Source organism: Quercus suber, unplaced genomic scaffold (genome assembly GCF_002906115.3).
Source record: "Quercus suber isolate HL8 unplaced genomic scaffold, Cork oak 2.0 scaffold_84, whole genome shotgun sequence".
NCBI lineage: Eukaryota > Viridiplantae > Streptophyta > Magnoliopsida > Fagales > Fagaceae > Quercus > Quercus suber.
In genome coordinates this window covers 1,200,823-1,217,158 of record NW_027069549.1, presented here as the reverse complement: position 1 = coordinate 1,217,158, position 16,336 = coordinate 1,200,823, and the positions used below count along the sequence as shown (strand labels likewise).

Here is a 16,336-nt window from a genome sequence, read left to right as displayed (position 1 = left end):
GTCCTACCGCCCCGGCCAAGAGTCGTCGCGACCGCAGCCCCCATCAAACTTCCGGCGTGGTAGAGCCTCGGCGTGACCCTGATAGTGCCATGCGCGGTGGCCAGGACGGACGTCCCCGAAGTACCTAACGCTCCTCCCCAGGGAACACCCCTACCGGAGGAGACGCGCGAACTCATGTCATAGCTGGTGCCCGAGTGTTGCCGTCTCCAACGGCCAACGCTCGTGAGGATTGGAGAGAATTAAGGGAACATCATGGGGGAGGGCTTCCCGGAGCACCTGCGTCGACTTCTCTCTTTGTTCCAGCTCCGCCGCACTGGACAAGGAGTTGTTGGTGGCCTAGAAGCAAGCTAGCTTTAGCCCCCTTTCATCTAGCTAGTTTTAGAACAGGTCCACCTGGGCCTCTGTTTGTAGAGTTAGCTTGTAGAGTTAATTGTAAAACACGCCTGTCTAAGCCTCTGTTTGTATCTTGTACTTTCCGATTAATAAAATATTATAAAGTCTCTTTTCTTTTCTGTTGAATCTTCTACATTTCTGCAATGTTTTTTTTTTTTTGATGCATCGCTACCAACCTTCTGTAAAACGACTACTTAAGAACGATCGCCTGTTGCGCCTGCCAGTGCACTAATCCTTCCCACAGACGGCGCCAATTGTAGGGACTCACTTTTAGAAAAGTTCCCCAACAATACATTTTTAGAGAGTGGATCAAAGGCTTAAGCCCTAATAGATTAGCAACGGAATACAAATCACTTCTTTTCCATTGAAGGGGAGTGAGCCCAGTTTACAACTGAGGGTAGCTCCTCGGCACTCGTCTGAGGATACCCCTCTCCCTGAAACTAACACTACCTCTAAGTTCTTCTATGTCACCCCCTTCAATCCCCCCCAAAAGTCCCCCTTTAATTGCTTTGCTCCCCTTTCTTATATCGTTCTTCTTTCTCCTATCTTCTCCTTCCTTCTGTTGATCATCCATTGGCCTCCGTTCTGACCCTCCGTCCTATCAGAGGTCTTATCCGTACTCAAGTGGCTCACCATGATCGATGTTGCCCTGCCAAGGGATTACATCCCCATTAATGCGGCCAGGGGGGTTAGGTGAGCGCATTCAATGCGGAGGTGACAGCTCACCTAAGGCTTGCTCCTTCGCCGTGCTCCTGTCGCCGACGCGTGGCACTGGGCCCTCTCCTCCTCAGATATTCAAGGAGTCCTTTGGTGGGGTGGTCCTCGTGTTTTTCCAAGGTCTCGGACGCTCAAGGACAGGGTCATCCTCAGATATGCTCTTCGGGAGTTGGTCTTCGCGCTTTCGTCCTCGAACCCATCATGCATCCTTGGCGTGGGCCATCTGGGCCTGGCTTGGAATGGGCCAAGGCTACCCGATTTTCTGGCCCCACAGTACTCTATTTCAATTTGAGAATATACATTAAAGTTTGATTGTTTACTTATTTATACATGTTCTATTTTATAATTATCATGTCATTGTTAAGCAACACCCACACTAGAAAATATCTTTTATTTTGGAAAAATAATTTATTTTGGCCATGATTTGTTAAAAAATAGGCCTAAAATGCAATCATATCTACTCGTGCAAATTTTTTTTTTCTATTTTAGTATAAGAAACTATTTTTCCTATTTTACATACTCACTTTTCAAAACACCCCACTTCATATTATCTGTTTTACACCACATTTTATTAAAATATCAAATTTTTCTTAATTTTTGTAATTATTTCCCTTAATTTGTTCGCACACAACAACCACACTATTTACTCTTTTCCTTCATAATCGTGAAGAGAAATGCTATATTTACAACATTTTCAAAACAAATCATAAGTGATAGGTTATTATGGGCGGGCAAAAAAGTCATTTAAGTTGTAGATTCAAATTATAACCAATAACAATTTACTATATGTGATTTATTGTGAAAGTGTTATGTAAATATTGTAGGCGTAACACTTCTCTAATCGTGATACGTAAAAAAAGAATAAAAAACTAAATGCAAAATGAATAGTGTTAATAAATACTCGGTTACTGTAGTAATAATGTATTTTTACACAACTTTGCATGACCATGTAGCAACAATGTATTTTTACACAACTTTGTTTTATATTCTTGTAAATTCTTAGATAAATAAACCTTGATGCACTTTTTGTAAATTAGTGTTGCCGTTGTACTTTATACTAGTACTGTATTATAGGCTACATTTTTCATGCCCAAATGATGTCATATTTATATTTTACTTCGAGATTGTTGTCCACCAGATAATTGGTTGCCTCTACTTCAATGCATTGCAATTGATTTGCTTTGACTCTTCTACATTATCATTTCTCTCTGTTGAAAATTTTGAAGTCCTTATCTCTAAATTTCATGTGTATTCAGTAAAAGATGGTAAAAAAGACATCTGATCTTCATATATTTGGATATGTTAATTCCATTGTACAGCTAAAAACATAATTATCTTCGTATAGTTGGATATGTTGAACATTTTTAATGTTTAAAATTGAAATATTATCAACTAATTGTCATATTACGGAATAGCATTAAAATTATAAAATATGTTGCACATTTGAAGTATGTAAAGGCAGGTTTCAATCTATCATAATTTTTTTTTCTGGAAAAACAGTTGTCCAACATCTAACTTGCATGTAGATTTTTTCTACATTAGAACTACTAGACAACTAACGCTTGCTAAGACATTTGTGTTTTCACTTTTCACCAAGACCTAGTCTTATTTCGTTTCACTTATCCGTATGGAATAGATGAATGAACTTTGGTTCTCGTTTAACTTCTTTGCTTAACATTCCAAATTCAACATCATTGCTATTTTCTCTTCAATTTTCAGTTAGAATAGCTTATTCCATGCTTCGTACTTTTTTCCTTTTTAACCTAATCGAAGAAATCGTTGGAGAGCAAACTTAGTGGAAGCGCAAGAGGGGCACATAGGTTAAACACAGTGTGTGCTCTCAAACTTCGTTCTTACTAACTAAAAATTGTGATTTTAGGACAATATTTTGAAAGGATAGTGTTTGTTTCATACAATGTGTTTTTATGAATTAATTGAAAACGTGAATTTAACACACATTCACACTTTAAGTTAAAAGAGTTTTTCCCTATTTTAAAACAAAAACACCCCTAAGTGAGTAGATTTCAGTCTCAGTAACATTACTATATTCTTGTGGAATTACAAAAATAGTATGGATCATGAATATATATTTATTTAAATTTCATGTATCCTTGTTAAACACACATTCACACTTTAAGTGAAAGAGTTTTTCCCCATTTTAAAACAAAAACACCACTAAGTATGTAGATTTCAATCTCAGTAACATTACTATATTCTTGTGGAATTGCAAAACAGTATGGATCATGAATAGTTATTTATTTAAATTTCATGTATTCTTGATATCACTAATCTCCAAGGACTCGAGAGCTTTGAGGTTCTTGATACAGAAATAAGGTTAGATATCCAGAGGAATTAAATATGAGCACCCCTTGAAATTCTCCACTGCAGTAAATGGGTTCAGCACCAATCAATGCATTTCAAATTCTGTTTACTATATCTTTAACTAATTTCCTGAGCTGCTACAAAAATATGATTTTGTGCACATCCAGGAATATTGGCTGTCTGAAGTTCTTGGTTTTTCTTCTTCCTGGTTGTTTTGGATTTCTCTTAAATCTCTTGTACTTCTCATCTTTAAAAAGTTCATACCAAGAGTAATCAAAGTCTAACCAAGCACACGCTAACATATGATCAGTCAACTGCTTTGGTGGTTGCCTCGCCCTTTCTTTAAATGAGAGGGGGGATTTATCATCAGGAACAGAATTTAAACCTTGTACCCTAGATAAGGAGGAGCTTAAATGGTTTTCTAAAATTTGGAGATCAAAATCCTGGCCTGTCTTCTGCTAGTTTCTAATGTGGAAGAAAAATAATATTTTACAATTTTATGGCCTTTGTCTGTGCAACAAATAGTTAAATGATCAGATTAGGAATACAGTATGCATATTAACACCCGGGATCAATATAAAAAAAGAACGTAGTGTTTTATGCAGCTGGAGTGAAGAAAAAATTTAAGTAATCAGGAAGTGAACTATGCCAAAACTGACCCAGCTAGACAGATTCAGTAATACATTTATACATATAAAGAATGGTTGTGGTAGTGAATAATTTTGCTATTAAGAGAATCAGACTGTTGACTGACAGATCAGGGCAGGGCAGGGCGTCTGATTTGATTATTTTCTTCTCATTATTCAGTTCTAAATTAACTTGCTTTCGTGCTTTTCCTATATTGTATTCAGGCTCTAACAAGAAAGAATTTAAGGTAGCCTTATATGTTTTAGAATTGAGGAAAGAGAGAAATCATTTTTTCTTTTTTTAAACGGAGGCATCTTACTAGAGGATAGGATTCACAACAAGATTCTATTGCACTAGATTACACAAACTAGTATTGGTGTCGTGTTGTAAATATACTAATACGAACATTATCCAAACCAGCAAGTTTATCAACTTCAGTGAATGCAATCAGCTAAAATTCAAGAGTAAAAAAACACAGTAATTTTCAGCCAAACATTTTCATATTCATATTTACTGCAACAAGCACAATGGTTCCTCTGAGAGTGAAATGAACCAAAAATATTGATCAGATCTGCCCAATCCCAACCAATTTATTGTGTAATCGAATCCGAGCCTTGTGTTTCCTACCATTATAGTGCGAAGCCAAGTCATTCTCTCCAGTGCAGTTTGTATTACAGATGTTGCACCTATAATATTCCTCACTAACAGCTTCATTCTTCTGTTCTAGTGCACTGTTTGACATTGAAACTCTTTTTTCATGCTCCTCTTTTGAGGGCTGATCAAATATTTTAGCAGTTGAAGCTGAGACACTCATTGAATGGGCATGCTGTTCACCCTCATTATTTGTAGTAGTTCTTTGTTTCCATTCTTTGGTAGATACAGTCTTTTGTGGCTCCTCTATTGGCTGCTCAGTTTTCTTTGTGGTTGAAGCTGGGACAATATTTGGCTGGTTCTTTGCTTTCAGTGCCTCAGTAGTCTTGTGTTTCTTTCCTTGAAGGTGTAAATTTAAGGTTTTCTCATTTAGAACAGTTAACTGACATATATCACAAGTCCACTCCTTTCGGACTTCCTTAGGCATGGGAATATCAGGAAGTTCTCTAACTGTTGCAACTGCCACTGCCGTTTCCTCCTTAGTGGCTGATGTTCTGTTCTCAGTCTGATCAAGGATAGGCTCTGCTAGAACTATCTGGAAATGCAGTGATAACATAAATTAGAAGCAAATCAGTTGTTTAGTCATTTCCATCCTATTTGTGGAAAAAGCATAAGAATTCCACTGCCAAAAAGAAAACATGACTGAAACAACCTAAAATACTTAATCAATGTTATAGAGATCTCTTAATTTAGACATAAAGCATGTACAATACAAATGCAAATGCAAATGATGATGAGAACTCAATAACAACAAATGATAGGAAAAAAAAAACCATTCCTTTTGAGGAATATTTTTCTTTTGGGGGGGATAGATATGATTGGCTTTGAAAAATATCGAATTGAATTAAAAAAAAAAATTTAAAAAATAAATAAATAAGTCCAATAGTGCCAAAGCTCCCACTTTTGTAGGCTCTGGGAGAGGTGACTAGTGAGCTGCCCCCATTCTTTCTTTTCTTTTCTTTTTTCAAGTGATCATGAGACTCAAACTTGTGACATTTCGCCTTGGGCTGAAGGCACTTTCCATCACACCAAGGTCATACCCCCATGATGATTGCTCTTTTGAGTCATTATTTATAACATGATTATGATGCTGACCCTCCTAATAGTCTAGACTGACCTATACCAGGTCAAAATGTGAAGCCCCTGAGAATGTCCTGCCATTTTAAGTCAGCTATGTTCATTGCCACCTTCTGGTTTCCCACACCTTGATTATTAACCACTCACATTATCAACCCACAGTTTTAAGCATTCAAAGAACTGATTCTCTATGCAAAATACTCATTTTGCAACCCTTCTCAAAAGATTGGGTTTTCCATAGAGAGTTTTCATAAAGTTGAACAATATACTTCCTAGTGAATATAATACGAAATTATACCTTGGCAGTAGGCACTTCCTTTTTCTCTATTAGTTCCATAGATTTATTATCTTTCTGCACATTATTAGCCTCTTTGCTATTTGACTGCATCAAGAGAAAAGGATTGTAGATTAGCTCATCTAAAAATTAATTAAAAAAAATTTGTTATTTCCATTAGGAACATACTTCACAGCTCTTTTTTCCTTCAATAATTAAAGAATAATTGAAATTAGGATTTGTCATATGACTGCCAAAATAGTGAACACTCTATATTGATAAGATTCTTTCAAAAGTCTTTTCATCTAACTAAAACCAATAACAGATGGGCATAAGAAAATATTAAAAGACTCAGTAAATTTTCTAGTTGCATGAGTAACATTTAAAGCTTTACCCACTCCACTTCTTTCTTGGCCATAACTGGAATAGCATTGAACTTTTCCATGCCATGATTAGGCTTTTTGCTTTTTTTCTGAAAAAAAGAAGGCAAAATTAGAGATAAAGGTGTGTATCATTAGTCCTTTTTGTCACCCACAATGAGATCCGAATAAATATAACAAAAGAAAAGCACATATCTAGTAAAAAACAATTTGTTTATCAAGTTTGGGTATCAGTCTTGTTCCATCTTGTAAAAAGTTGTAGTTTTCGAATTCTATGTGAATATGGATTGAAGTGTAATGTAAGCATGTGTTATGTTCCACAGCAGGCATGTACTAAGCCCATCTGGATTATACAAGTCACTATGGGAAGCTTTAATTGTGATCAATCTTTTTGGGATATCATGCAAATATGAGTAGTTGGGTTGTGGTAATTCCAATTATAAAAACCCATTTATTTGAATGTCAATTCCAACATATCCAGTTATCTAACTAAGAAAACATTTTTACAATTGTATATAAAAGTTTGATATAACATTTTATCTTAACTGAAAGCTAAAAAACATGAAGTGTCATACCTTGGTAGCAATAAGTTCCTCCAGAGCTTCAGGTCCATTCTTGTTTATATATCTCTCTGCCTGAGCTAGAAAGTTCTCTCTCTTGAATAAGAATTCCTTCCATTTATTGAATTCATCAATGACAACTAGTGGGCTCATGGAGAGGCATGGACGAATAAAGTGATCATAGACATAAATGGCACCATCAAATTGAGGTACAACCAGCCAGCAGACAATCATTAGCTTAATGCGTGGCCAGAACAGTAACCTGACAATTAAACATGGGAAACAAGACATATAATAGACATGTCACATGAATATATGTACACACATCAAGAAAATACAAAAACGATACTCTAGTCAAGTTAAACATTAAACAATAATCTAGTCAAGTTAAACACTTAAACATTGGCACATAACATGGTTAATGAAATCCCTCAGATTTATTGTTGAAGCAGCCTAAACACAAGGTGACAGAATTCTGTAATTCAAGAAGTCCAACCTATAGCATTTATATTTGTGAGCTTCAAGCGGTTCCCAAGAACATGAAACGAATATTGAATTTGCACAAACTTTTAGTTTACTCAATTTATTGTTGACATGGAAAAAAGTATCATGCAAACAAAGGGTGTAAGAGACCACAACCTTAAAATAGTTAGAGATGGGAACGTAGACATTGATATATGGAGAATTTCATCAAACAATGCCATGTAAGCACATCTTGACACATCATTACAAAAAAGGACAACCTAAAGAAAATATAACAACATTCCTCCTCACTCCTTAGACACAATCCATCTTAGGATGAACAAGGACTGGGGGGCACTTGGCCAAAAGATGAGAAGTCTGTACCAAGGCAATATATAAGAGCTCAGGTGTAAAAGGATAAGTTCAAACTAGAGGACTGAGCACTATATCCGAGAACTGTTAGTCTCTTATACACATTGTGGGATCAACAGTTACATGCCCAAAATAACCCTGAGTTATATTCCCATTATGATCATAATATGGCAGCTAAAATCAAGGAAACTCCTCTGACTTAAGCATCAGTGTAATTAGGCTACAGCCATATTGGCACCTGTCTAAGTTTTCTTCGTTCTTGTAGGTATCCTACCATCTAATTGTTGATTACCATCAGCCATATATCTGTTTCTTTCTGAAGTCTCTACTAAACATATAAAGTTCTTTTTTTTTTTTTTTTTTTTTTTTTTTTTTTTGCTTTTGCTTTGGGGAGGTGGGTCTGACCACATATTATGATAACATCTTCATGATATGCACAATTTTGAGGAAAATGAAGTTGCATTCTTTAACAAGTAATCCGAGGAGTACTGGACTCACATGTTGTGTGTATGTGTGCATTTAGAAGCGTATGACTAGCCAAAATTTTAATGCAAGAAAAAAAAAAGTTTGGCATCTATATAAATCCGCTTACATGAATGTGTAAAATGAAATATGTAGAATTTCAGGTTTAGAAAACATTCAATTTAATATGCATATGATTTAAACAATGCAAAGAATGAATCAAAAGACTTTTTTTGGTCCAATTGTTACTCACCAATCTATTAACTTGCAAGAATTCTTTGAATAAATGAATTTGATCAGAAAAAGATATTCATTAAAGTATGTGTGTTCATCCTGTCAAATCTATTAGTAAGCTGATTTAAGTACCCAATTGATCTTACACATCAAATAATCTTTAGTAATGATATCCCTGTTCATGTCGTTAGTTCTTCAAACAAAGTGCAAAATTGAACAAATTTACATCACATTCCAAAAATAAAGGTTTTCTATGAGATTTATTTCACACAAATGTTGATTACAAATCATTTTCTCTTTCGTTTTCTTGGCACTCATGCAGAGCTAGACACTGGAATGCAGGGCAAAGTTACCTTACAAGATACTTCAAGAAAGCATTCTCAAAGAGTGAAATCAAAGAGAAGACAATCCAATACGTGACCAACTTCTTAGTGTCTGAATTTGAATTGTTCTCAATTGCTCGGATGGAAGCACATCTGTTAAGAAAATGTATGGTAACCCGTATCATGTTCACGCACCAAAAGTACCACTTGCGTGCGCGCGCGCGCGCGTGTGTGTGTGTGTGTGTGTGTGAGAGAGAGAGAGAGAGAGAGAGAGAGACTTACAAAGGATACCCCAAAGCAAAGAAAGGCCTGCAAGTAAAACAAAAACAAAAAGCAGAGAGAACACTATGAAAAAAACTTAACTTCATCAAATATTGTTAAAGAAATGAAATGTAATATTTCTATCATTCTTTTAAGCAGAAGAAATTTTCTCTCCCCTTCTGCACAAAAATCAAGTGGTGATAAAATGTATACCATGAAAGGACATCAAGGAATTTCAGTGCAAAAATGAGAATACCCAGTAGACTCATCTTGAAATAGAACTAATCTGTTTGGATTTCTCAGCTTGAATCTCAAAGATATATATACATAAGTAAAGATGGGGAAAGGCATAAATGTGAAAGGAGGGAAAACCAAATAGATTGAGCTGGAAAGTGGAAGGAGGAAACCTCATCAAAAGTAAAAAGCAATTTCAGAGGAAAGTCCAACAGTCGCTTTCAGAGTCTTAAGAATTTCATCTGGTCAACTTATGTTCCAATTGGACACGAGTGGTAAGTATTTAAATCAGATGGACTCGTGGACCCGAGTTTCAGGACATTATAACCCGTTTGTTAAGATTGTTTAAAGAATTTGAATAATATTACATATATTTTTATAAATTTTTTTATTTATATATTTTTTTTAAAAAAATATAAACAACATTACTAGAACATTATTAAACAAATCCTATATGTAGGGCTAAACTTCTTATGTACAAACTTCTTTACATAGTTTTAAATCATTTAAAAAAGTACCTGAAATCTTTACTTAAAATCATGATTTTCATCTTAAAAATCACAATTTCAAATGCTTTTAAGAGCATTCGCAATAGTCCGTGTATTTTACACGCCCATTTTTATACTAAAAACCTACTTTTTCCATTTTACACATTCACTTTTACAAATCACCCACATCAATTCATCTATTTTATCACCACTTTTATTTAAATAATCAATTTTCTCTATTTTTTTATTATTTCCTCAACTAACCTTATTATAGGCCGCACTTTTTCTCTCTCAGCTCATTTTTTTCTCAACCCATTTTTTCTGATTTTGCACAGAGAGAGAGAGAGAGAGAGAGAGAGAGAGAGAGAGAGAGAGAGAGAGTCTCTCTCAGCCCATCTCCCTACCCATAACCCATCTCAATACCCATTTTTGAATCAGCTCTACCTCTCGGTCCATACCGCTCCGCAACTCCGATCCACAGCTCCCACGAGCTCCGATCCGCAACTCCGTACCACCACTCCGCTCCACAGCTCCGATCCAAGCTCCCATGAGCTCCGATCCAAAGCTCTGCTCTGCAACTCCGATCCAAGCTCCCACAAGCGCCGATCCAAGCGCTCCGATCCAAGCACGCCGATCGGTTTGGATTTTGTCTGTGGGTTATTTTGTGGTGTCTGTGGGTTATTTTGTTGGTTTTGTGGTGTCTGTGGGTTATTTTGTTGTTGATTTTGTGGTGGTTGATTTTTGATTTTGTCTGTGGGAGTGTGTATCGGAGGAAGAAGATGATGAGGGGTTGGTTAAGCAGATGGAGAAGAGAGAGAAAAAAAGGAGCGAAATTAGAAATATTAAAATAATCTATACATGAGCTACAGTAACCGTGTATATATACATGGTTACTGTAGCTCATGGAAATTTTTAGAAGAATTTACACAGTTTTACACAATCTGATGTGGGAGGATTTTTGGCCAAAATGTGTAAAATGAGGAAGATTTTGTATTATACATGATTATCCATATGCTGATGCGAATGCTCTAAGGTTTTGTAATTTGTATAAATTTGTATAAAATTACAATTTGTATAAAATTGTAATTTGTAATTTGTATAAAATTGTCCACACTCATAGACTACCGACCATACAGATTACCGATTTCAATGCGCCAATTGCATGTTAGAATTCTCTTCGTAAGTCCTGATTCCTAAGTGAAGTAGGTATAAACTACATTGCGGCAATTTTTCGGTGCATTTGGTATAATCTTTGGGACCCAAAGCAGTTTTATAAAAGGGATCCAGGACAGTGACGGTGGATTTGTTAATGGTTCTCTAAATAGTTATGGAAATGGTGCGAACTGCAAAACAAAGTTTAACCATAAAATGTTCTTGAGGTTGGATAAATGAAGAGTTCTCATTTCAAGGCCATGATTTAAAGTCGAATAAATTTTAAGGTCTAGATTTTGTCATTTCATTTAAAATTGAATTATGGTGAAAAATTTAGTTGTAGTTAAAGTAAACTAGAATTAATGATTGACAAAATCTAAACCTCAAATTTATTCAACTTTAAATCATGGCGTTAAAATGGACGCTCTCTATTCAAGTGAAATAGAGAGGATCCAAATATGTTTTCGGGGTTATTTCTAAACTCATTATTTGAAAAGTAATTAAGCTCTCCAATCTTTGCAACATGTGACCAGAAGAGTAGGTAAACTAAACACGATAACACTATCACCCTTCTTGTAAGTTGATTTTGATTATGTTATCCCAAAATGTTTCGTTTTATTGACCAGAAGAGTAGGCAAACAAAATTGATATTTTAAGTGATCTAACTAAGTATTAAATAGAACCATAGCTGTGTCTGGCTCCTCGAACCACATGCTTTGGGTAAATTAATACTTCCTATTATTTTTCTAAGTATCAAACAGAACATTGGTCATGTCTGGCTCCTCGAACCACATACCTTGGGTAAATTGGTATCTTTAAATCATTTTTCGAAGTACTAAACAAAATCTTAGCTATGCCAAGATCCTCGGACTACATACTTTGGATAAATTAATACTTCCTATTATTTTTCTAAGTATCAAGCAGAACCTGAGTTATATCGGGTTCCTCAAACCACCTGTCTTAAGTAAGTTAATACTTCATATTGATTATTTAAGTGACTGATAGGATCAGCCATGCCGAATGATATAGTTTTTCATTGAAGTGACATGATCAATTGAATGCTTATGGGCATCACTTAAAGTATTTGAAAATATATCTATGATATGTTTAAGACCTGATTATCATCTCCAATTCCTTAAGCTTACTGAGAGATGGAGAATTGGGTAAAGCCTGGCATGAATGGGTACTTTGCCCTTGTGTATGTTTTCAAGGTTAAGATTTCATTTTGTTGAGATCATAGATTTAGTAGGTTTAACTTGTTCTGTTGCCAATCATATGGGGTGCAGTAATTGTGCTGCCACTTATGCAGATAACTAAATGGAGCTATATCTTATTTCCATGACAGTTAAGTGTTGAATAAAACATAACTATGTTAGAATCAATATCAACATCACAAATATGAAAGAAAAACTCATAATTATCATTGATCTTAGCCTTAGGAAAAGGAAAAATTGCTTACAAAAGGTCAGATAGATTATAAGTTTGGGAAATAGAAACAACAGTTAATAAAAAAAAATAAAAATAATAAAAATAAAAACTAAAAATTAAAAAACTAACTAAGGACTACTATTCTAAACTACTTCTTATTTATTACAATCTTGTCCTTCAGTGGGGCCTTGGAAGATTGGGAGATGGCTACCTCCAAGGATCCTTGGTCTTTACCTTTGAGGTCTCCTTTAGTAGGTACTGGAAGAGTTGCAAAAACAACCTCCATCCTGGGAGTTACCTCTTTCTCTTTGAGGGGATCTTAGGGAATAGTTGGGGGCATGGTGGCATTAGGGACTACACCCTTAGTCATGTCTATCTCTTTTTCAATACCCCCAAGCTGCTCAGCCTCTCTTGAAGAGCTGTCAGAAGGGGGAAGGACCTTGTCCGAGCTGCCCTTCTCAAGCTTTGCTGCCTCAGAAGTGGTGTCAGTCTTGGAGCTGGCAGAGGCTGGTGCACAGATGGCATGAGGGTATTATATACTTTCTGCTTTCCTAAGTATGGAAGAGGCCTCAACTCCGGCCTAGTTAAGGGCCTCATTCCACACCTAAAGGCAATAGTTTCTATATACCCCTGAGACCTTAGCCCTGAGGACCTCCTCGATCTTTACCACACCTGCATCATAGCCTCTTTTCTCGGCTTGGTTTCTGGCCTTCTCAGTCTCCTCTAATTTCTTTTTCAAGGCGAAGATTTGTTCTTTAGAGGAGGCCAGCTGGTCCTCAGCCTGGCGAAGTAGTACTCATTGACCTTCGGCCTGCCTCTTAGTGTTATCTAAAGCAGCTTCAACACTTTTTTTGGCCCTTTCCTCCTCGGCCAAATTATTCTTGTATTCTTTTTCGGCAACATTAAAGGTATCTACAGCCGCAATGCGCCTACTTTCCTCCTCTTTCATTTGCTGGTGGGAGTAATCTACTATCTCCTCGACTCTATATGCAGCTTGAATAGCCTATCAAGGAAAGAAGCATGATTAAAATAAAAAATAAAAAGAAGAAGAATGGTTACTAAGTTAGGGATTTACCATTGCCAGGTCCCTCTTAAGGCTGAGGAACATCTCGTGCTTCCTTAATGACCTGAGGTCGGCCATATCAAAGGGAAGCAGTAGCGCCTGTTCCACTACTTCGGACATATAGCCAGCCTTCCCATGCTGGAACTCTCTGATAGAGGCATCAGCAAGTAAAGGAGCTCTGTCTAATGCGAAAGTAGGGGACCAGGCTGGAGGTTCGACTCGAGAATCTTGTCTCTTGTTCACCACCCTGGCTTGTTTAGCTCCCCTTTGGGCCTCATCCTCTTGGGAAAGGTGGCCTTTCCTAACTTCCACCACCTCTTTACCCTTCTGCTCCTTCTTCCTTTTGTGGTTAGTAGGCTCAGGGCGAGGAGGTTGAATGGGTGGAGGGGTAGGAAGTTTAGTTTGGGCCGCCTTCCCCGGCGCGTTCCTTCCAGATTAGGATTCTATTAACTCTTGGGGAGTTGACCTTGGCTTGCGTTGGATCTCCATATCTTCAGGAACTAAAGTATCCTTTTGTATGATGCCTACTTGGATCGAAGGAGGGTGGCTAGAATCGCCGACCTAAGGCTCTAGAGATAGTGGCTGGTCAAAAATGGCAAAATCGTCTTCAGAATTAGTCACCTTAATCACTTCTTTGTCTTTTTCCTCTTTCTCCTCCTTGATGGCTAGTTGCGATAATGTGGTTGCTTCTTTGGTAGCACGTTGGAATGGCATGTTACCTTTGGTATGCCTTCTAGGATAGGACCGGTGATGAGGAAGCCTAGAGCGGCAACACTGATCTGTTGTGAGTGAGGGTCCTTTGCTTTGATAACGCACTTCGATGCCTAGTAGCTTTTGGAGATGAGGTGTAGCCGAGGATTAGATGTGCTGCTCTAAGCTGATCATCACTATGGACAAACACCTCGGCCTTTAGTATTTTGTCTAGGCTCGACTGGTTGACAAGGTTGAAGTTGGGTACAACAGCGTTCTTATCTGCAAAACCATTGGGAAGAACAGGAAAACATTGTTAGCAAAAAACAGGGCGAATCAAAGGAAAACTCATATAAAAACACAAACCAAAGAAAAAAAAAAGGAGATGAATTTGAAATAATCAACCTAGACCTAGAGCCCCACCTGGTGTCCCCTCTCTCGTCGGGCAGGGGAGGTTATCGTGCCACTCCTTTGATACGATCAAGAAGTTTTTGTTTAGGCCTTTGTTAGAATCGGGGTGGCATTGGATGAGCCTAACCTTAGGGTACCTAGATTTTAGGTAATACCCCTACCCCTTTAGGTGGTAAAGGTTGTAAATCCAGTTAACATTGTGGTGGATAAGCTCTAAACCCATTTTCTCATTAAGGGCATCTACACTTCCTAGAATTCTTAACATGTTTGGGGCACATTGGGTGGGAGCTAGTCTGAGCCCTAAGGTAATCCCTAGTGACGGTGCCCATAAGGGTTCTTATCCCTCCCTCTATAAAGGCAATCATCGGGATTACCACATCTCCCTCTTGCCTTTTCTTGTGCCATTCCCCTTTCTTACAATACCTAATTGACACTTCAGGCGGAATCCTATACTGAGATTTAAAATCCTCTACACACTCAGCAGAGTCTACCAGGTAAGCAAATCTGCCCATATTTTGGAGAAGGGTTGGTGGAACTAAGATAGTAAAGGAGAAATAGACTTGGAGAAAAGAAAAGTAGAAGGAAAAATAAATGAAAAGGTTTGTAAAGACTTACGTAAAGAAGAAAGGTCTCCTCAGACAGGCTCTTGAAGTTTGTGAGGGCATGAGTAGATTGAGTAAGTTTGCAGGTTCAGTGAATGAGAGCTAAAGTGATAAGAATGATTGATTCGGGCTATATTTATATCAAAAAGATAGTTACAAGTGGGAAAATTGCCACCCGGGTTTTAGCAAAATCCTCAGCCGTTGGATCTGCATCATACTGTTGAACATGGGGAACATGGAGCTGTAAGAATTTAATGAAGATGTGTCTTATATGCCAAAGCATCAAGAGCGTGCCTTAGGTAGTTAAAAAGGTATCTGCGCAGTTTGAGATGATGTATGATGAGCACGGAGAAACTATAATGACATTGAAATCCTCATTTCTTCTCGAGGAGCCAGAAAGAAGAATCTCGAGGGGCTATTGTAGGGATGATAAGCCCAGGAGTGCATATCTATGTATATATTGGGTTAGGGGCCTAATCTGAGGACATTAAATAGTCTAAGAACGGGTGAGCCTCTTCCTAAGAATCCATGTTGGTAAGTAAAGAGATGAAGTCTAATCATGGTCATCCAAGAAGGTGGTCCGAGGGGGAATGCCTCATCGGCTAAGCAAAGTCGAGGTCGGAAGGTACGGTATGACATCAAAAGCAACGTTCTGGACAATTTCACTGATAAGGATAAGTATCAAGAAAGAACAGGGTATAGGGAGGGTATGAAATATCTAAAGGGAAAGCTGCTACCACCGCATTAAATACTCTGCAGCCAACTCTCTGGTCGTTTTAATGAGGAAGTGATACCCGAACAGTAACTTTCAGTTTTATAGCTACTACCCAAAGACTTCAGGAAGGTGCTGATGGGATAAGGATCAATATCAACAATCTGATCTGCACGTGGAAGATGGAGGTGAAAGAGGAAGATAGTATAAAATGGAAGAGAGACCCTGAGGGAAGGGGATCGAGAAATTAAGAGAGAAACATTGTAGCAATCAAGAATTGAACTTGTAATCAAACTTGAGAGAAATCTATAAGAACTAATCTCCTCGGATTTTGTCGAGGACAATTTGCTTTAGATTAAATTAGTCTATCTTCATTTTCTTATCATCTGAATCCACTTTACTTGTTGTCTGATTCATTACTAACCCACTCTCTCTAAATTC

The 16,336-nt window shown here is 37.3% G+C and overlaps 1 protein-coding gene across 2 annotated transcripts; it reads right to left on the bottom strand.

Annotated features, from left to right (window-relative positions):
• Window positions 1-4,483: 4,483 nt before the first annotated feature.
• Window positions 4,484-9,603, bottom strand: LOC112010598 (uncharacterized). 2 transcript variants are annotated; one of them, XM_024042955.2, is made up of 7 exons: window positions 9,329-9,603; window positions 9,137-9,163; window positions 8,885-9,007; window positions 7,017-7,263; window positions 6,456-6,533; window positions 6,086-6,169; window positions 4,484-5,245 (listed from the first exon to the last, which is right to left on the bottom strand). In XM_024042955.2, exons 1-7 carry the CDS (start codon window positions 9,382-9,384, stop codon window positions 4,625-4,627), a joined length of 1,236 nt encoding a protein of 411 aa, XP_023898723.1. In that variant the 5' UTR covers window positions 9,385-9,603; the 3' UTR covers window positions 4,484-4,624. The 2 variants fall into 2 exon arrangements, with proteins under 2 accessions (XP_023898723.1, XP_023898719.1); XM_024042951.2 differs by lacking the exon at window positions 9,329-9,603 and having other exon boundaries at window positions 9,137-9,322.
• Between the last annotated feature and the right edge of the window lie 6,733 nt (window positions 9,604-16,336).

Excerpts from the sequence above, each read along its gene's own strand:
- LOC112010598 (XM_024042951.2), bottom strand. The coding sequence starts at position 9,222 with ATGAAGTTAAGTTTTTTTCATAGTGTTCTCTCTGCTTTTTGTTTTTGT. Across the intron at positions 6,534-7,016 it reads AGGAACTTATTGCTACCAAG|AAAAAAAGCAAAAAGCCTAA; the intron begins GTATGACACTTC and ends TCTTTTTTTCAG. Across the intron at positions 6,170-6,455 it reads CCAAGAAAGAAGTGGAGTGG|TCAAATAGCAAAGAGGCTAA; the intron begins GTAAAGCTTTAA and ends CTCTTGATGCAG.